This window comes from Mytilus edulis, chromosome 9 (genome assembly GCF_963676685.1).
Source record: "Mytilus edulis chromosome 9, xbMytEdul2.2, whole genome shotgun sequence".
Classification (NCBI taxonomy): Eukaryota; Metazoa; Mollusca; class Bivalvia; order Mytilida; family Mytilidae; genus Mytilus; species Mytilus edulis.
In genome coordinates, this window is record NC_092352.1 from 86,586,928 (window position 1) to 86,610,170 (window position 23,243).

At 30.0% G+C, this 23,243-nt stretch overlaps 1 protein-coding gene across 3 annotated transcripts; it reads right to left on the reverse strand.

Moving 5' to 3' along the window:
* Positions 1-4,881: 4,881 nt before the first annotated feature.
* LOC139489291 (uncharacterized) lies at positions 4,882-22,649 on the reverse strand. 3 transcript variants are annotated; one of them, XM_071275567.1, is made up of 7 exons: positions 22,554-22,649; positions 19,009-19,192; positions 17,566-17,820; positions 12,815-13,777; positions 8,619-9,400; positions 6,482-8,404; positions 4,882-6,437 (listed from the first exon to the last, which is right to left on the reverse strand). In XM_071275567.1, the coding sequence occupies exons 2-5, from the start codon at positions 19,079-19,081 to the stop codon at positions 9,168-9,170; spliced, it is 1,524 nt and encodes a 507-aa protein (XP_071131668.1). In that variant the 5' UTR covers positions 19,082-19,192; positions 22,554-22,649; the 3' UTR covers positions 4,882-6,437; positions 6,482-8,404; positions 8,619-9,167. The 3 variants fall into 3 exon arrangements, with proteins under 3 accessions (XP_071131668.1, XP_071131669.1, XP_071131667.1); XM_071275568.1 differs by having other exon boundaries at positions 22,525-22,624; XM_071275566.1 differs by having other exon boundaries at positions 4,882-8,404.
* Positions 22,650-23,243: the final 594 nt, after the last annotated feature.

Sequence of the window (23,243 nt, forward strand, 5' to 3'; positions counted from 1 at the left end):
TTCAAAAGTATGAATCAATCAACTAATATCTGGCATCAACAGAAATTTATCAAAAAAAAAAAACCAACAACATTAGAGCTAATTTCCTAATGCATGTAGACTGAGACTTTGGTTGTCTAGTTTGCTTTGTGTTGTATAAATGTTAGTTCAAGCATTGTCATTAAGATTATCATCTGTAAACAATATGAATAGGTGGAGTAAGACCTTATACTTCAATTTGATTGGATGTTATCCTGGAGGTTAGGAATCAAAGTATACATGTGTACAGGTTTTACTCGAATCTATGACATAAGATAACCAGCTAGTATATCAGATGGTTCAAAAAAAGTCTAGACAGAAAATTGTCGCAGGACAACACAGAAAATAAACTGGTGTCACAAAATAGCCAGGTGTGATTAACCTTCAGTAACACATGAGATCATCTCAGGTTTTTAGTTTTTGTTGCACTCTTTAGATTTTCTATGTTTTGTTACTTTTGTATATACTTGCTTATCTTTTGACCGTTTTGGGATTTTTGTCATGCCATCGTTAGTTTGTTTTCGACACACAAGTTTGAATAAGTTTTTGATATCTTTTGAAACTAAACAAAACATACAGCATTAAAATAACACAGTGACACTGGCAAAAAAAATAACAGGTACTAGGAAAATACTATTTATTCAAGTGTAGAAAATTAGGTGAATTTCTAAAGCTATGTAACAATAAGAAGTATATCTTTAAGCATTTGTAAAGGAATGAAGAAAAAACAGATAAAATATATAAGTGGAATGTTATTTCCCTTAGTAAAGCAAGTAAATTCAGACTGAATATCAATACAAAAAATCAACCTTTGTTTGTTGAACTCTGAATCTTCTCCTTTCAGTTTGAAGTATTTATAACACACCAGAACAAGCGCGGTAGACGTAGAAATGTAATAGAAAGTAAATACGAACCAAGCGCGGTAGGCAGAGAAATGTAATGGAAGTTCATTTCACTAGTATCGGAAACATGCCGCTGAAAGCGTCATTTTCCAAAAACGATTCTCTGCTAGGATTGACATAAGTCCTGTTTCTAACATCCTTGTTTATGGAATTAAAATTATAATATTATAACTTTGGTTATCGTTTTGTTTTTATCAAATGGGAAAAATAATAAGAATATTAAATCTAATATTTTAACTACAAAATTTTTTTCAAAATCTATTACTGAATAATTCTTCTTTCTTGCTTTTTCAAAACATTGCATCATTCAAATTTGGACCTCATGGTTTTAAAGTGTTACTAAGTAATGGAGGAGATCCTAAATTCCTAAGCAGCTCATTATTGTAATTCTAATAAAGCTTTACATGCTCTAAAACTCAGACATATATAGCCAAACCCCTGAAACAGAAGGCTTTTACATAAATCCCTTGTTCACTTCAAGTTCCTCAATAATTTTGACAATTTTACAAAACAATCTTTCACCCAGAATTAATTTGCTGATGAAGAAGGTTCAGTGTTCAACAAACAATTAGTTGTCAACTCTAAAACCAAGAATTTTTCTATCAAGCCAATACTACTATTGTTCTACCAATTTTTACACATCTAAAATGATTTCCTTGATAATATTACAGATATAAAAACAAAATGTTTGATTCGTGAACTAAGTATACAACAAATACATATTTAATATGGTATATGATACATGATAAATGTACAATTTGTAAAAAAAATCATCACAACGACTCATGTGGGACAATGAACAATACAAACTATGGGTAGTAATTATAAAATATTTGTCCTTCTATGGCGTAAATCATAGTAATTATAAAATTTCCTCCTACTATGGCAAAAATCATAGTAATTTTACAATATTATTTCTACTATGGCATAAATCATAACTATACAATTGTGTTCCTACTATGGCAGAAAATCAGGCTGTATAAATAACTTTTTCAAAGATAAATAAAAGTAATTTCATATGATTATGCTGTACATTTTCTGAGATTATTATTGTAGACATTTCTTCTTGCTCCTATAATGGAGTACCGTGGATTCAATTATTTTCATGGGTATCAATTTTCATGGATTGAGGAAATCCAGTATTTTCGTGGGTATTTGATTTCGTGGTTGAGCCAATGACTATAGATACTGTGTACTTCATTGAACATTTGAATTCATGGTTCACCTGTACCCATGAAAACCACACAAATTTGTATCCAACGAAAATAATAATGAATCTACAGTATACTACTTTAATACACATACTGAAAAAGCGTAACGACCAGTTCAACTTGTTATCAACCAATTGTTCGCTTAATTTACAGTCAATTTAAAGCAAATTTTATTACAATCAATTCCGTTTAACAAATTTGAAATACCTGTATTTGATGGCATTAATCATTAATTTTCTCACTATGAATTGAGATTTTGGTAAAGTATTTGTTGTAAGATTTCATGCACAGTTTAATGTTTAAAAATAGGGTTGTTACTTTGATTTTTTTAAATTTTGCCCTATAATGTTCCAGGACTATACAATTTCTTTGCTTCGAACAAAAACATATAATTCCCTGGAAAGACTCAATATAAATTAAGAAATGAGAAACATCTTTAGTAGAATCTAGTGTTTTGTGGCATCAGGCTACTTTAGACATGCTTTACCTCCCTTATAATATTTTTCATTAATTTTATATGAATATGAAGAAAGCAGTGATGTATTTCCATCTATGTATCAATCTTTAATTTGATGTATCCTAAAAACCATAATAACCTACTCTGCTTTTGTTCCTAGCAATAAATCTTTAACATATGACAATATGCATCACAAAATATTGCCCTTATAAACTTAATTATCAAATCTAATAAAAAAATGAGTTTCCTGAATGCCCTAAAAAAACTACTTATCTTGACTCAGAATAAAAAAAAAATCTGTAAAAGCAGAATAGCATGGACTCAATAAGTCTTTCAAAACATTTCTATTAAATCACTGCAATTTCCCAGTTATTAAGTGTATTTAAAAATTTCCGATGATAATGGAGATAACTCCATCAAATGGGAGATAACTCCATCAAATGGGAGATAAATCCATCAAATGGGAGACAACTCCATCAACTGAAACTTTATGGGTTAAATGATATTTTATAACATTCATTGAAAGTAATTTTAATACCACTGAAATAACACAAATTTGATCGTGGAATTTAATGCAAACATCAAACACTATATGTTTATTTACAATGGAAATGGTGATGAGAATAATGATATTGTTATCTATAAATGTTACAATACAGGTGACATTTGGAATAACTAGTGATAAAATGAAATGTCAATGTTGAAGCTCTGTATATTTGTGTAGAAATGACTAAATGCAAAGTAACATAAACACAACTATCAGATCTAGACTAGCAGATCATATACATATATCTATTGCAAACTAACCTCAAAAAAATTCCCTGTACTTTCTTACATCTATTTGTTTCCCACTAAATAAATGATCTAAAATAGTACAAACTAAAATAAAAATTGACTCTTATAATATTTCATACAATTATTTTGAGCCAGTAGTGTTCCTTCAGTGTTTAGTATTTTTCTTCTTAACAGAAATTTCCAAAAAAAACTAATGGTCAAAATGGAACACCAACCAACGTCTCTCCAAGTTTAATTGAAGAAGTAATTAACATATCTACTTATAACATACTTAGGTGAAACAATACAATCCAAATTTTTTTTACAAAAGATTGTAGCTATAAAAGAACAAGAAGTTGATCCTAATAAACATTCATAATAAAAATTACATCTTTAGGTCTAAATATAACCTAAAATGATGAAAATGTGTCCACATAATATTACTGTCTGTGATTCAAAGTCATTTTGTTATACTGCTCTTGTGTCAAGATTTAATTTGCCTCTAAGGTAAGGTAAAAATGAATGACTGTGGTTTCCTGTATCACATTATTTTCTCTCAGTTTGATTTTTGCATTTAAACCCGTATCTCACTTGTTTAAATCAAGCTTTAAAGATATTTCGTCGCTTCAACAATCACATTTAGTGCTTTAAATATAACTTTCAAATGGTTTGTTTTTACATAAAAAGCCCTTTTTTTCAATACTTTTAAAATTTTGAGTGTTTTTCTGTGGGTTTTGACAGGATAATATATATCTGTCTAAGGAATAATTAAACAACCATAGTTAATTCATTGTATGGCCTTTAGCAATGAGCAAAACCCATACCATATAGTCAACTAGGCATCAGATGGGCAGCATATTTATGTAGAAGTAGTTTCAAACCAGACCAGGGCCTTTGTGTTGAAAATTAAACTGCTTTATTTCAAAGATTCATTTTCCCTCCTTAGTGTCAATTAAAAGGTTGGGTTGGATGAGAAATCATTGTTTTTAAAATGCAATCTGAATACTCCTTTGTAATGTTTCTAAGAGGCTGTACTTTAAATATAACAGACATATGAATCCAGGGGAGACAACCTGATTTCTATAAACACCCCACTCTTATATCTTTTGTTTGCAGGTGAAATATATAAGTTTCATAACAATTATATTAAAGTGAATAATTAATGTTAAAAAAGATTATAATACACAATTTATATTATAAAAGGTCTGTATAGGTAAAGTTAATATGTGATTATGTATAGTCATGGAAATTATAAATGATAATAGCATAACACCCTTCCTGTGTTTCAGACTATTAGAAACTAATTAGTAACAAGATATGATAACTAAGACCTTCAGACATGTTTTAATTTGTTTAATTTTCTATTATTAAACCTCTAAGTAATTTTACAGTCCTTATTTAAGTTTTCAGAAGCATGGCATTTATCTGTACTGAACTCAACAATAATCAATTCTATAGATATAGCACTACAGCGGGCATAACATGTAACGGAAATAAATCTTTCAAAGCCAACGTAACGTTTTAACAGCATTGTTTAATGTAAAAGTAAAACATTTTATTTACATGGAGTGAAATTTATAAATCAAAATGATGTCTAATGATATCGCTATTTTATTGGAAACAAAGGATCGTATCTAGTGGTTAAATTAAATTGTTATCTGTTAACTTACCATTAAACGAGATATTTTGTGTCACATGAGACAAAACTTAAGTGTATATATGAACTGTAATCCCCGTTTAATATAAATATGAGAAAAAAATATGTCAACGCAGAATAGATAAATCCCTGATCATCTTTTTTTTAACGAACTTAACTGCCCTAACAAATGAATGCAACATCAGACAAAACTTTCATCTTAATGACATAACTTTGATAAAGCTTCTACAAAGTAAAATATGTAAAAACAAACACTTTATAAGGGTTAACCTAGAAATCTGATATATTCTATATTGTCTTAAAGAGTTATTTCCCTTTTGTCATAAAATTTTCAATCTGCAAGAATTTGTTCACTTTTTTCATGTTATGAATTTCCATCTGTTCCCACTTAAAAATAAACTACAATACATGGATGGCAATTGTACAACCTTTTTTAAAATAAACATAGAATTTCCATTTGAAAACCCGCCTTTAAAATTGAGATTTGGATTATTCCAACATATTAAAAATTAATTATCATCTGTTGCATTTAAACTTTTATATAGATAGGGTTATTAAATTCTGGTACAATTAATTTTTATGGATTCATTATTAAATGTTTATGTCTTAACATGTTAAAGGGGAAACAAATTTCTATTTTGAAATGTAGAAAACTGAAAGTTCAGCATTTTACGTACAGTAAGTAAAGTAAAAAAATTCTAAGTATTGGAGTAATTAGTCAATTTTTCTCTGTATAAAAAAAATTATATATTGGCTTCTTAACAACATTCTGAAATTATATTTAATTGCATAATTAATTTTTTTTATTCGTCATAAATAAGATGTCAATCTATAATATAATTTGAAGCTAAAATTTAATACAATATTAAATTCAAAATTATACTTTTCATTTAAACGTGTTAGATTGCAGGAATATACTTTTTTTTAACATTATTGATGGAAACATTAACATATTCATTAATAAAAAAATACAATTTATAATATTTACAAGTATACTATAAACAATATCTACCACTAAATTATACTATCAATGTGCACACTTTCTGTGGTGTAAAAATAATTCTATTTACAAAATAATTTGCAGTAAACAAGATATACATATAATTTGTGCAACAATTTAGTATAAATCATGTATACACTGTATATATTTGCATAATATATAGAAACAAAAATAAAACAAACTCATTTCAATAAGGTCATTCAAAACAAATTTTCCCTTTAAATTTTCAATATTTTTTTAGTCATCATCTTATCTATAATACATTGAATGTTTACATAAGGCAACTAAAACACAGCTTTCAAACCCTACCTTGATTTCAATAATAAAGTTATAAATCATTATTTTTTTCACTTTTTACGGATGATACATTAATATTGTGATTATTTTAAAGTTGAGTGACTTTAATTATTTGTTTTACCTTTAAAAAGAAGGCATGGCTACCATTATTGATTATTGTTTTACCTTTAAAAAGAAGGCATGGCTACCATTATTGATTATTGTTTTGTTTCAATACAAAGCTACTAATACAAAACTATAAAAATCAACCATTTACACAAAAATATATAAATTTGTAGATCAACAATTCTCAAATCACCCTTGGTAAAAAAAAAATCAAAAATGTCATCTTAATGTCAGGTTCAAAGGTCACAATACATTGAACATTTCTCAGGAATTTTGTAAATACTTTAAAAAAATAACCCCCCAAAAATATTTGCACAATCTGTTATAAACAAATTCTTATTTTGCTCTACAAGATAGCTATACAAGTTTATCAAACTTATGAAATAAAATCTTTAAAATGAGGCATGTTTAAACATAAGAAACAATTTATAAAACTATATACAGACATCGGTTTGATTATATCTATCAATAATTAATGATCGAACTATCTTCATCTATTAATAGCGTATTTGACACATTTGTTCATAAAGTTCATCACAACCACTTCTAAAATAACAACAACATAAGAATTCATTTGAGTATATGTATACAGATCTATTTTATGGCTGTTCCTAAAATTATACATTGTTCTCAAGGACGGCACATTGAAATTTCAAATATGGGCGGGTGTCAAGTATAATGAAAATGTAAGTGCAATTTTTAAATATCACACCATACCCCATTTTGAAAGAACCTTCCTTGAGTACCATGTATGGTTAAATGGAACAGCTCTTAAATGATTGTAAAAACCCTCTAATTTAAGAAATCATCAGGTTTTATTCAAAATATTCTTGATTTTTGGTTTTCTTAAAAGTGTAGATACATATATTTTTTTTATGGAACATAATTTTTGTGATTTGAATAGAAACAAGTAAAATTCACAATGATTTCTTTGCATTACACTTTGAAAGATGTCTTATTTTAACATAATGTTAACACCATATTTTATTATTGAATTCTTTTAACAATTTCAAGGTAGATAGAAACTTTCATATTGTCACGGCAACTATGAATGCTTTGTATTTTACTCATTTTATTAATCAGTATCATGTTTATTTTAATTTAGAAATTGTGAGACATACATAACAAAGATTTCATTGTTACTTTCTTGAATATTGAATCTATTGTTAAAACCTTTGTTTAAAAAAATTGAAGAGTCATTAACAAGTGAAAAAAAAATGCAAAGGGAGGTAACAAACTTGTTAAATTAAGGGGAGACAATTTAACTATATATTGCAACAAATAACTGAGTTTTTAAACTATTTTTTTTAATGTATCAAGAAAACAAGAACTGAAACCCAAAATTAACTTTAAACTTGCTAAATGATATCTCCTCAAATCATCTTAATCCAAAAAAGTGACTGAATAGATTTTTGAAAGTGTTGTTAGCTAAATAAAGTTTCAAAAAAAATATGGACAATAATATCATTCAAGATTAGTTTTTCAATAAAGCACAAATCCCAGATATATTTCCATGACTTTGATGTTTTACACTATGGTCCAACAAGTGTTGATTGTGTAGCAATTTTTCCAAATAATTAAGTTGAAATATTTAATTTAACTTTTAGATTTCTACTTTTTCATCTGTGAAATGTTGATAAAAACCTACATGTTTTTTGTTTTGAATTTTCTCAGGAGAAACAAGCATTAAATCTTAGTATGAAGTCATTGTGCTTACATATTTCATATTAAATGTGCCACTTTCAACACATGTATCCACAACTGAAATTACAAAAAGATCTACATGTATTACATATTCAAAACAACATACATTTGTTTTGTGCTCTTGATAGTGGTAACATTGACATCCAGGTAAAAGGTGTATATACAGGCAAGAAATTATAATCCTAGTAGACAGAAAAAAACTAGGACAACATAACATTGCAATTTTGAGATCATTTTTCTTAAAAAACATCAACACGTCAAAAATCATGTACAAATACACTGCATTTAAGGGGGTAGACCTTGGTTCAGGGAGATAACTCTTTAAATCAGTTAAGCGTTTGTAAAAGTCAAGTTCATCAATGCATTTTAAGCATTCACCTGAAACAGATTGAAAATAATCTATGTAACCTAGAAGCTTAGAATATATTTTTGAAAATGGTTGACACAAACGTACTAATGATTTTAAGAGTTATTTCCCTTAACCTAGGTCTACCTCCTTAAAGATACCAGTGAACTTTCATTATCTTATTACAAATAAGAATTTGTTTTATTTATCAATCGTAACCGTGGTAATAATAACTAGTTTCTATAGTGATTGACATAATGTCCTATTAACCTATATAGCTACAACTCACATAAAAAACAAATTCATGTTAATTATATGGATTATAAAATTCTTCAAATCTGAATATGAAAATGAGAGTTCAAAATTTGACCTAGGATCAGTCAAAGAATTTTCAATATATTTCTTAATCCTGTTATAATTTCAATACACAACAACTGAAATTAGATGTATGTAAATAAATAAACTTCAGGAAAAATAGGAACATCTTTGAAACTATTTTCAACATTTGTGAATGTGCACAAAAAGTTATAACAATATAAAAACAAACATATAACAAACAATAAGATATATATCTAGGAATGTACAAAAAATGCATGGTTTTGTACTGTCTATGATGTCACCAAGTGTCAACTATGATGTCACCAAGTGTCAGCTATGATGTCATCAAGTGTCAGCTATGATGTCATCAAATGTCAACTATGATGTCATAGTGAATCCACTACTGGTTGTTGATGTCTTGTCTTGCAATGATTCTGTGTGGTTAGCTGTGGAGAGCTGGTCGGCTACTTGACAATAATGTTTGTTCCTAATGTGTTCCACTAAGGCATTGGTATTGGCACATTCCTCCTGACAAAGAACACATTGGATGTTACTTATTGGGAAAGGTAACTTAGACTGGTTCATTGTGGCTTGGCTAACAGGTAAAATGGCTGAAAAATAGCAAATAATTCATAATTAAAGAAATTTCATGTTCATGTTGTTGACATTTCAGGAGGTAAGATGGTTAACAAAAATATCTTTTTTCAATAGATGGTCTTTTTCTTTTTAATTCAACTTTTTAAACAAACGCTTGAACTGTAATTTAAACACAAGCATTCAGTTTTTGATATTGAAGTTAAACAAATATCATTCATTTAAGAATTGAATGCTTCTTTTTGTAACTTCATTGGGATGTAAAAGAGTTGACCGAAGTACATTTTGTATGAATCGCGGAAGAGCTTCATTCTAAAAATGTGCGTACAGTCAACACTTTTACAACCCTATGAAGTTTCTAAAAGAAGCATTCAATACTTATAATTACATTTTTTTAGCCATGATCATGAAAACACGAATTTTATAAAAAAAAATTATTTAATTCACCTGTGCACTTTATTGTGGGACCACATGTTATCATGAATGAAATTTTTATTGAGTAATGCAATTGCTGAAGGAATAACACGTGATGTGCAGTTAGCCAATCAGAATAATAAAGTACTATAATGAAACATACATCTAATGTAATTATAAACAATTGAAACAAATCAAATATTAACAATTACAAAAAAATATACATGTATACATATATGCATGTAAGTGAAAATCTTAACTAAAACTTCTAGTTCTACTTGTCCTCTAGTTCTCTATTCAAGACATAACCTAAATTCTCTTTAATAACCAAAGTCATAACAACTATAGGCATACAACATATAAACTACACAAAGTATACATAGATAGCAGAAGGTAATGTGTTAAACATATAACATCATGTTAGACAGGGTTTTAGCTAGGATTTTGAGGGCTTTAGTCACTTTTGCGCGTGACAAAATTCAGGCTTATTTTTTATAATAGCAAGGGGTCTTACCGTCTAGGATGTTTATATAACTAGCTATACATATATGTTTAAGTTCTTCAAGAACTAGTCTAGGATCTTTGAAGACTTTAGGATTGCTGATGTAGGCAGTTATTGTCAATATTGCATGAATTGACTGATGTGATGCTAAGTTATGAAGATAAGATCAGGGATCTGGTAATATGGTTCACAACTTCACTTCAGTTATTTTCAGGGCACATCCCTGATCAACAAAAGTTGTGTGCCTCTATTTTTTAAACTACTGCACAAGTCAAATGAACTTGTAACGACTTTTTCACTTCACAATCATTTATTTTCTTGAAAATACGTTTAAATATCTATTTGGAATCAATTTCTTTAATATTGGATAGAAGGATCTGCATCTATACTTTATGTGACGATTCTAATGACTGTAGACGTTTACTTTCGATTTTTAAACGAAATGAAATGAAAACGGGAAGTGACAATTAAATAATAATTTCAGAATAAAACCGGATTCATCTACGAACTTTCACGCATGCGCAATACATAGAACAGGAAGCACCTGTTTGCAAGTGAAAATATTTACGTTTTGAATAAATTTCATTCTTTTTAATCGAAGTTGTCGAAAGTTTTTGATGAATATTTATGTAAAGTATGACAAAAATACGTTAAAATGACGAAACTACGACAAGCAAACTGCAAATTATGATCGTAAAGGAAATATTGAAAGTAAAATAAAGTTGAAATGTCCGGGAAGATTATCAATTTTGTTCAAATGACGAAAATACGACAGAATTGTGAGAAATGATTAAAATGAATTGCTGACTGACTGATTTAACTTAAATAGATTATTATGATGGTCATTTATGAGGTTTTATAATAATAATTAAGGGATTAGTGACCCATCTGATTGGCGATAGGCGGATTACTTGTCATCACAACTTTCAACACCTGTGGTAAACGTTAATTACCTGAGGGTCATAAACTTGTCAGAAACATAAAGACAGGTAGAATTCAAGAAATTTGATGTGTAAATATGTTTACACTTTCCAAATTTTAGTGACGAAATTGATATGAAATATTTTCGTCATTTCGAAAACCTTTTCGTAAAATACGAAAGTGACGAGCGCTAGCTAAATCACTGATGTTAGATCTTAATTTTTTTTTTTTTTTTTTTTTTTTTTAAACCAGACATATGAATTCAGAAGGTGTATTTGTGTTAAGAAAGCAATATACATGATATAACAGATGAAATTGATTCAATCATTCAGGTAAACAAAAGTTTGTCTCATATTTTCCTCAAATGATTTTGCCCACTATCATGGGTAATGGCTATTCCTGAAACTATCAAGAATATTACTAAGACAGTACAACAGATCATACAAAATCGGAGTGTTTAAAAGCACTGAACAGTTAAGATTGCTTCAATTTATCAGTGGGAAGTCAAATTAATTATTGCATTGATGGTTGTTGCTTTAACAGCTATTCTAGACTAAGGAAGATAACTCCAATTTTTAAAGATGAGGTTAACAATGACATACATTTGTAATTCATATTTTTAGAACATATATTAGATTCCTGCACCTTGCAAAAGTTATGTAATTTCATGACAAGTATTGCATCATGTTGTGCCTTGAATATCTGAGCATATATTACATTGATAAATTTCTGGAAATGTTCATGGATAAGATGTATAGAATGTTATGATCAATGCACTATATTTTGTGTATCAAATAGTTAGTGATCAGCCTTGGAAGATTTAGATATCAAGTCAGTCCCATAAGGTTTTGATTGCATATATTTGATGCAATCTTTACCTAAAAACTACTACTCTAGAGGAAATAAATGTATATGGTAAAGAAAGATAAACAACAATGCTCTGTTTAAGGGGGTAGACCTTGGTTCAGGGAGATAACTCTTTAAATCAGTTAAGCGTTTGTAAAAGTCAAGTTCATCCATGTATTTTAAGCATTTACCTGAAACAGATTGGAAATAATCTATGTAACCTAGAAGCTTAGAATATATTCTTAAAAAATGGTTGACATAAACGTACTGATGATTTTAAGAGTTATTTCCCTTAACCTAGGGCCACCTCCTTAAGTCAGTTGGGTTCTTCGCTCATTATGATTTATGTCATGTATGTGTATTTGTCTTAGAAAGCTATTTTACATTAAGCATAAGATTGCAAAAAACCCAAACTATTTGCATTAAACATTACAATGGTATGTGTTTTTTATTTAAATCTGCAGGAAAAAAAACACAAAATTATGAACTGTGCTTAGGTCAATAAAAAGATATAATATTTTGAGTATCACATGTACAGATGTAGTTTAATATATACAAACGAAATTCTGATAAAGAAAAGAAAATTTAGCACAATGAGGAAGTTTTTTTTAAATAGCTTCATTTCAATTTAAATGGCCTTCTACATTGTTATATCTATTCAATTGGCCTTCCTTATGAAAATGAAATAAGATAATGCTATGAAATTTGTAAATTCTAGTACTATGTTTCATGTAATTACTAATAATACCTGGAATAAACTGTTTAGTATCTTCACTGGTAAGTGGTTCGGTTTTGATGGGGACATTGTACTGGATTCTGATTCCATCTTCTTTTTTAACAGCTTCATCATAAGTAGGTAACTTGGTTGTAGCACCATCTTCAGTTTTAATCTCACCTACCATATTATCTCCTACAGATTGCTGTTCTTCATGTAGACGTGCATTGTTTTCTATGGCAGCAGCATATTCTAGTAGATTGTTGACTGCTGTTGATGATTCTAAGGCCCCAGCTTCCATTGCAGCTTTTTCTGCATCATTTTTACGTTGTACGTTAAAAACACTGAAATCCTCAGCATTGGCAGGCTTTACCTCCCCCTCTTTTTTAATAGTTTCACTTTCAGATCTTGGTTGTACATTGAAAATATTGAAGCAGTCATAGGCAGACTGGCTTCCATCACCACTGAGTGTTCCTTTCTCTCCTTCCTGACCTTCATTCTGAGCCTCGACAACTTTGTTAACATAAGGAATGCCTGAGAGACAGTATGTAGTTTGATCTCCTGGTACTTGATACAAATATTGCACGTTTGAACTTCCTCCCGCTTGTTCTTGTTGTTCAGCCACACTGCTTAAATGAATGTCTAACATGTTAGCGGCATTATCAACAAGCCAAGCTGAAGCAGACTGTGCAAATTCTGGTGGTATCTGAACACCATTTTCTCCTTGTAACAATTTAGCTATCTGTTGATGATAAGACAGGTCTTTTGTTTCAATGGCGGCTTGCTGGTAAGATTGTTCAACAGATGTGTTTGGAACTTGGTAGGACTGTTCACTTGTTGTGCTTGGTACGTGATGGTATGCTTGTTGTGAAAGCTGACTGTTTAAAATGGGGTATGTCTGTTTAGTTGATGGTTCTATTTTGATGGTTTCCGTAGTAACAATTTGAGGATGGGGATGATTAACAATTGTCTGCTCTGTCGGTCTTGCAGTTAAAACTACAAAATAGAAAAATAGAATTAAGGCATGTCCTGGATTTTATATTTTACAAAGATAAGATAAACCTTATCACTATTTAGAAATCTGTGACAGTCACACTTAATCTATTGGCATCATACAACAATCACTTTTCCTATTCAAAGACGTCAGTCATTTTCTTTTGTGATGTCAAAATTTTTACGGGAACCTTAATGAAATCCAGTAATGGCAAACAAGTACATTGTATGATGTCATTCTATCAATATTTTCTTCATCTCTGTTCATGTATAACTTCATTTCAAAATTCATCTTTATTTCCCCTAATGGCAACAACTATTCCAATGAAATTTTTCAAAATACCTTTACATGTACATGTATCAGTGTTCTCCCCAGAAATTTTGGATAGCATCACATTTTGCGTAAAAAAAAAATTTTTAATGTCATTTGTCGCGTCGCGTTGATGCTCTATTTCCTTTATATGTTTTAGTTTATATTGTTCAATTCATAACTGAGAATACAATTAAACTATAACAACAAAAACAGTTGTTTCAGTTTATGTTTTCTTTATTCATTTATAGTTACAGAATTATTTTTTTCCTCTTGTGCCAAATAAAAATAAATATGTGCTTTCAGTTACCCAACAATAAGCAGAGGCGGATTTAGAGGGGGGCCCTTTTTGGGAAAAAATTACTTATATAGGGAATCATTGAAGCGTGACTGGAGCAGTCAGTGGGCCCCACTTATAAAAATTTCTGGATCCGCCACTGATAAGTCAAATGAATGAATGGTTCATTATAGTGCAACCTGTATATATACAAAACTAAATATCTAGTACACAAAATTTTTTTTTTTTATATTATATTAAGTAAAGATAAAGTAGCAAAAGTAGCAAAAAAAAATATCAATTTAAAAACTTTTTTTATCATGTTTATGAAATTCATTGTTTCATGGCACTGAATGAATTAGTCCCAGTTGTTTCTTATCTTTACATCAAAATGATACGTATTTTCAACAAAGTTATCTAACAAATAGTCTATTAATGCGTAGTTTTCTCTATTGGTATATTTTTTCTGTCTACCGTCCGTCTGTTGTCATTATCGTGAAAATGCGGATTTTTGTCATATCTGGTACGGTTCCGATCCGTAGTTTACACAAAAATGTGCAATGGCAGCCTTAAAAAAATTTACGAAAATGAGTCCGAGAATAAACATTGTTTGACAAGAGATTGTGAATGAATAAGACGCTTTTAATGCATTAAATGAATTAAACATAAACTTAAGCCAATTATGATCACTTTTTAAAGAAGTATAAAATTTATTTTAGCTCAAAACCAAAATTCTCGCTCTCGTATTTAATACCGGAAGAGGAAGAAAGTATTTTTTGGAGAGTTGTACAAATAAACGACCTTTTAAAAAAAAAATCGTTTCAATCTTCGAAATTTCGTAATACAAAACATAGATTTCGAATTGTTTTTGTGATTGCATTTTTCCATGTCGAAATTGTGATTGCAGACACGTGGTATAAGTCATGTCACAAGTGTCAGCTTGGGATATTTGCATTTAAACAGTTAAAACCTGGCTATTTAATCTCTTAATTGCCCTTAGTGTCCGACTTAAAAGGATTACAATTAAAGGTGATATAATTTTTATGATCATAATCGGTAATAGATGAAAGTTCAAAATTGAGGACAAGTAAAATAGCAATTTCAAAATAATTATAGCGTCGCGGGAATAATTATAGCGTCGCAGGAATTATTATAGCATCATGGTGAAAAAATTTAGCGTTGCGTCGCTAAAACGGACTGGGGAGAACACTGTATATATACAAATGTACATTACCTAGCATATTAATCTATTGTAATAAAAATTCATAATATCTAATAAAATTTGTAGATTTATCTAACAAAGTCCTTATATTTGTATAAAGTAACATTCGTGTATAGTGGAAAAAGATTTTCACGGTAAATAAGCAACAATTAAAAATTGTTTTCAAGTTCCTCTCTATGATTCATATTAGATAACTCTGGTTAATTTCCCAATCAATCTATCATGAAGGGCAGATAAATAATCCAGATTTCATTTATAGTCTTTTTCAAAAATGTTGAACAGTTCTTTATATTGGTACTATGTAATCATTTTAAACGTTTCAAATTTATGAAATTATATTCGTACATCAATGTTTTTGATACACCAATAACAAAAACTGAAATATATTGAATTGATACATTTTGTAAGTATTCAAAATTATATCAGAAACCTATACTTAATTATAAAATAATGAACCTGTTTAAGGGAGACAATACTCTCTTAACTTTTTTTCGAATCGGCACATAATACAAAGTAATGTCACTCTTGCATACAAATGGCACATCAATATACTTAATTAACTGTGAATTCGTGCTCCATCTTCAATGAAGATTCTTAATTATAAATATAACCAAAAGTTGTTAATCTATAGAATTAGTGAAGACTAATGAAAGCTAACCCACTGTAAAAAATATTTCTTTGAAATTTTTTAAAACTTCCTCAGAAAAATGCTCGATGGACTTGACTTTCATAATTCATAATTAACGTTTTTTACACAATATTTTAATAAAGTAGTAAACAGTCAGAGCTCAGACATAAATAAGTCTGAATCTGCTTTTGACTCATAAAGGTCCAAAGTTGTAAGTTTTGAGATTTGTCTCCCTTTAACATGTTTAATGCAAGACAAAATACGACTTTAATAAATCAAATATTGTTAAGCAAGAAATAATTGACCAGAATCAAAGAGTTGCAAATAATGACTCAAAATAGGTTAACTTCAAGACTCACGCATGTTTATAAAAAGGTCATGCATCTAAATCAAATAATGACAACACTGAAAGACAATGCTTTGTCTTCTAAAGAAAAATATGAATGAGAGTCTAAAAAATTGGAGATAATGTTAATTAACCTTACAATGCAACCACCTGGAACCACACTTAATGAGGTAAAACATTTGTGTTTAGTAAGGATGTTCAATTAGATAATTAAATATAGATAGCTCTAGTCCTTGTGAACTCTCAGACAGGTTTTTGCTGTCATACATTGTAGGTGGTGTATTTTGGCCACCAAGTACAATTAAGTTGTTTCATCAACATAAATAGACCTTAACAAGTCTGTCATTTTCTGACAAAGATCAGTCTAAAATTGAAAACACATTTTTATAATAAATACATGTTTTGACTTCTTTAAGTCAAAAACAAAAATCGACTTGTTTATGCCAGAACACTGACTGGTAAAAGATTATTTGCATCTCAAATGTAAGACGCAATAAAAATCTTTTGCTTGCTTCATCTTACCCAAATACCGATTTAATTATAATAATCATATTGTCCTAGGTTTCCAAAGGGAAGGTTGTTTTATGTAGAAACTGAGGGTAAACAATATAGGACTTAGCTAGTACAAATGTAGCAGCAATCAACAACTTAAACACAGTCACAAACCATACCTAAAGTATCACGTTTATTTTTTACTTTTGATTTGCTTAAAAGTTTCATTTCTTGATAAGCATAACAGTGTTCTCCCCATGCCAGGGCCTAAAAGCACTGGGGTATCCTGATGCTATATTTTCTACCATGGTGCTACCTTTGATGGTTTTAAAATAGAATTTATTGGGGCTATGGTGCTATTTTTTTTTTTGGAAAACCTATGCTACATGTGCTATGTTCATTTCCATGATGCTATTTTAAAATTCTGGGGATAACATTACTGAAATGAACATGAAAATATACCTTTCTTTTATAACCTTGCAGAAAACTGCTACTTGTTTATTAACTTAAATGTACCTTTAGCATTCGGCTTTTTCTTTTCTGCTTCCACACTTTTACTTCTGCTCTTTTTCTTGTCTCTATCTCTACCTTCAGCATTTTTACACCATGCTTGGTTTCTATGCTGACTGAAGGAGCCAGAATGGGCAAATCTTTTCCCACACCATTCACAATGGTAAGGTTTCTCACCAGTATGTAGTCTTTCATGTTCAGTTCGATGATGTTTGTGTTTAAATGCCTTGCCACAGGTACTGCAGGCAAACTTTCTGTCAACTGTAAAATGTTATTATTGTTATGATTATATAAGTAATTCAGGCGAACTTTTTGCCAACTTTAAGTGTATTTTTTGTAAACTACTTCAGGCAAATATTTTCCAACTTTATATGAAATTATACTATTGTAAACTACTTCAGACGAACTTTTTGCCAACTTTAAGTGTTTAATAGTAGTGTGTAAGTACTTGAGGCAAACATTATGTCAACAGTTAATGTAATACATGTAATAATTGTATAAAAAGTTATAATCAATTGTTGCAAATTAATTGATTTGTAATCAGATTATATTTATTTATACTTTAGATTTGACATATTGTGTGGGCTATTGTTTAGACTGTATGCTGACCTGTAGATGTCTTTAATTTGTTTTTTTGTTTTTCTGATGTTTCCCCTTTTTTTGTTTGTACATCTTCTCATTGCTCCTTGTATTCAGTTTTAAATTTACATCTTGAACTTAATAACATGACTGGAGGTTGCTTTTCTCTAAAGAGTTTATGCATTTATTTATACCCCACATCCTTTAAAATTTCCTATTACTGTTTCTACATGTACATGTAGCCTTACGCTTGTTCGTTTGAAATTCTGACCCCAATTCTTTCTATTCATGCCAAATCATTCAAAATATTTCAGGGAAAAACTGAGTGTACATGTATATATTATTTGCCTTCAATAAATGGGTCAATATCCCTTATGCGCCTTGAGATGAGGAACTCAAAAATTGTGTGTAAACAAAAAATCTCTGTGAAGTGATATTTGACACGTTTCTATGATAAACATGTGACTGAGCTTAACCATTTGTGTTGATTTAGAAAATAGGGGAACATAGAATAAATGTGTTAAAACTATGGAGCTATTAAATGTGTTCAAAGTATTAAATTTTCAAGGACATATTTTGCTAGAAAAGGGATTCTTTACCACGAGGAGCCGCATCACGAAAGGATTCTCGGGTTTTGCTAAGTTATGGAAAAAGTAATCTCACTTCGTACCCAAAAATTTAACCACATACATTGTATGTGAAAATGTCACAGCTTCGAAACAGGCTATCATACATGTCCAAGTTTACGATATGGACTGAGCTACAGGAAAAAATGTTACCATTATAATCCTGGTACTTTTGATAACTACCATTACCACCTTTGTAAAGCAATTAAAGATATTGACCCAAATACAAAAATGAAATACTTACTAATATCTTCTTTACTACTTTTTCTCCTTTTGACCACTCTTTGCATGCTCTGGATTTGAACTTCTTGTTCCATTTTATTGTTTTTTAAACAGTCATATCAATTGACCTGGTCACAAAGAGAAAGTTGAAGTCTTGTCTCTGTTGACTATATGCCGTACATTTATAGCATCATGATTCTTTTTATCTGTAATGTATATAAAATGATATACATGCAAGATTATATTCAATTTCTATTTGAGATATGTTTGAACATATACATGTATCATGTATAAAAGATAAGAATAGCAGTCAGACAGACAGCAATTTCTACATGCACACCTCACAAATTGATTATACATGTACATGTATGCTCATTTCTTCTGATTTTTTTCTAAGTCAGGTGAACCAACACTTTCATTGACTTTCCATGCTTTCTGCCTTAGAAGCTGGTAGAGTAATCAAGATGGATAGCAAAGTATGATATTAAACACTTTAAAATGAAAACATCATCATAGTCTGATAGTAAAGGGTACTGGGACTGCATGAAATTCTTTTGTTGTGTTTGCCACTTAAACATCTTCAAGACAATTTAAAGATTGGAAAAACATTTAGGTTCACAAAATAAGAGGTAAAATGTAACACAAAAGTTAACAGAGTGAAAAATGTTAAGTGTACATTGTACATGTAAACTTAAACTGCTATGTATTAATATCAAAATCTGGAGAAAACTGAAGATGATAATAGAATGTTATTGCTTAGTAAACAACGTAAACCCTGAATTGGTTAACATGAGCACAATGTCTTCCAACTCATTTTTGGTTTTTTTTTTGGCTTATTGTTTGGTGTAGTTTGATTTGTTCTTTTTTTTCAGTTTTCTGTTTTACCAACTAAGGGGGATAAAAGCCTGAGTAGGGCATCCACTCAGATAATGTGACATACTATGATTCAGTGGTTGCTGTTAATTTCTGAACAATGTGCAAATTTATATAAAGTATATTTTTTGTTTCTTGTACATTAAAGTCATATGAAACCTCAAATGAAAAAAAAGTATGCATACATGTATGTTTTTTATAACTCAATAGATAGTTTTCATTATACAACTTATGTACACATACTTTTTTCTGAGGATAATTTTTTAATTTGCCCACATTTACAAGAAGTTTACTGATTTTTAATTGCTCGCTTCCAGGAAGGAATTCGCCGACATATTTTCCGTATTCATAGTGACCCGAGCGTGACCCTCCTCGTTAAAATCTGGTAATCGCAATATGCATGGATATCATCTGTCATTAAAATAAACAACTATCTGATTGTACATGTTAAACACGTGGTCAATACCCATGCTTTTTGTTATTTATTTACTATAAGGTGACAATCGGTAAACTTCAGCTTCAAAACACGGCATTTAATGAGCAGCCATATTTGTTAAATCATAACAGACAGAGAGAAATGCACAGAGGTCTACGTTTACAGTCAAGGGTCTAAATAACTTAAATAAGTTATTAGAGAAAAATAACATACATGTCGTTATTGTGGGCTTAAATATGAAAAAAACTGTGATAACATATGTACATGTATGTTACATATTTCAAAGGGACAATATACAACCTTTATTTTGTTAGATTTTCTATTGATATTATAATTTTCTATATGTATACTAAACTTTTCAAAGATATAACAGTTTATAGTTTGCCAATCATGCATATCCCACTTATGTTATTACAGAAAATATATTCCTGCAATAACCAAAGGGTGTTATTACAGGAAAAAAAAGTAGACAACTCATAAAAGTGTCTGTAATAACACATGCATGTTATTTTTCTCTGATAACTTGTTTAAGTTACACCCTTGACTGGTTTATGATATATACATGCATCGGTTCAAGAATTTGATAACCTTTTTTTTCCCCACTCACTCGTTTCTTATGACTTTAATCAGGCCTTGTCTTTTGTCTCCTCGTTTGTATTCATCTTTCTTGGGACTTTCATACATTTGTCATAGGAATGGGTTTTGTTTTTTGCTGTCATAAATGTAGGCAGTAGGATTACCTACATGTATAATGGCTAACTTCTACTTGAACATCACTTGCTCACCCATGGATAGTCTAATTAGAAATTACATAGCTACTTTATCTTCGTATTAACATGTAGAAAGTGGTATGAGCTAGAACTGCAGATACATTTGTAAGGGAAAACATACCTCTAATTTCTAAAACAACCTACCAAATGTTAGATTTAATTGCAAAATGAAATGATTATGAAGGCTTCCCAATTTTATTTTAAAACGTGAAGCTTCAGTCACCAATTTGCAAGAATTGATAATACAGGTTGGTATCAGGTCCGTTTGCGTCCTAGATCTGTTTGCACCCTACACATTTGCACCCAATTTTTATTCCAATTCCAGAAGAATTTAAATGAAAAATAAGAAAGATAGTTGCTTTTAACCATGTTAACAGCTTGGCCCCTTTGATCTCACTTTATTTTAAAACAATGATTTTTTTCTAATATCAATACACTAACCAAAACATGATTGAGATTTATTCATTGGCGGATCCAGAAATTTTCATAAGTGGGGGCCCGCTCCAGTCACGCTTCAATGATTCCCTATATAAGCAACCAAATTTTTCCCAAACAGGCGGGCCCTGGGCCCCCTCTAAATCCGCCTCTGTTATAAAGCACATTAAAACGTTGTCAGAATCTCACTTTATTTTGAAACTTGGAAAAAAATATTTATCATGTGTTTATAGCAATACACTTATCAAAACTCAATTACCAAATCACAAACACCATGGCTAGAACATGTGTTACGGCGAACGAACCCAGATTCATACAGGTCAATGCACAAAACATGGACTAAATTATTTTTGTAGACATCAATTCAGCTTAACAAAAAGAACAGTCAACACATGGCTAGTCTAGAGTTTCACACTCACCATACTTATTTACACTATTGATCTATAAGGCAAGTTCATCTATGAATGAGCTTGCCCTCTTGGGTCATCTTGGAACTTCCCACCCCCATTAATAGGTCAACAAAATACACTTCTTATATAGATAAAGATGTTGACGTTTTTTTCTGAATGCAAAGCACGAAAATTTATAATGCAACATCAAATATGAATACAAGTTACATATATTTCAACAAATGTACCAGAAAACAAAATAAACAATATGAAATCTAAGTGAATTTGTCATTCAAACCATCAAAGAAAAAGAAAATTCAACCAAATTTAAAATAGTTTAGACTTAGACAATATGTCACATATCACATTCATAATATATGTTGTTACTACTTTTATCACAACAGTTTATTATGATTTTATCAAACTTTCATTTATAAATGTGTTCAAGTAAAGTTTTGGCTTCGAAAACTCGGTAAATATTTTTAAAATTTAGTAGCAGATTCTTGATTTTAAACAAACAAATGGCTTCGCGTGAAAGAACACAATTTCGTATTGCATTTGCTTAAAATATTCCAAAAATAGCCGTTCAATATGTCAAAGAGTATTTCATTGTTGTTTATACTATGTTTTCATACCTGTACATAGGTATTTAATGCAATTTTACCTGTAACACAGGTGAAAATTTACAAAGCGAAGCTTTGGTCGCCAATTCACCGGAAGTGATTAAATTTGTCTAAACACAAACCAAACCCGGACATCTGTGTTTTATTTTCCGGAAATGGACACACCTTAATCGATTGCAACACATGACTCATTTTAATTAATTATACGCAATGAAAAATACATATTAATAATTAAAAGGTTTGTCAAAAAACGAGATATTAAGTGGGAGATGCGAGAGAGTCTCAGACACACTGAAAGAGATTTCAAACTCAATAGGACTAGTGAACGACCATTTTAACTTCAACAAAACAAGGATTTGTATAGTACTTACTATACAAATCCTTGAACAAAAGTATGGGGTTTTCCCCCTAAAAGAATATTATGATCTCCAATTTGATAAAGAAACAAAATATTGTTGTCGAGCAGATGAAAAATAAATATTCAGAAAAAAGAATTTCCCCATACACTATAGTGTTTAGTTTTGAAAAAAAAGAATTAGACGGATAGCGTCGAAAAACGCAGCAAACTATGTTCAGACTCGGACAACAAAAAAAAAGCATCAACCTCCTTGAGGTTAAATGGTTGCTCCATGAAATGACAACTTCGATCGAAGACTGGCAAACAACATTAATGTACACAAAACATAACATAGAAACTAATTACTAAGCAACACGAACCCCACTAAAAACAG

Excerpts from the sequence above, each read along its gene's own strand:
- LOC139489291 (XM_071275567.1), bottom strand. The coding sequence starts at position 19,081 with ATGGAACAAGAAGTTCAAATCCAGAGCATGCAAAGAGTGGTCAAAAGG. Across the intron at positions 17,821-19,008 it reads AAGTAGTAAAGAAGATATTA|TTGACAGAAAGTTTGCCTGC; the intron begins GTAAGTATTTCA and ends AACATTTTACAG. Across the intron at positions 9,401-12,814 it reads TACTAAACAGTTTATTCCAG|CCATTTTACCTGTTAGCCAA; the intron begins GTATTATTAGTA and ends GCTATTTTTCAG.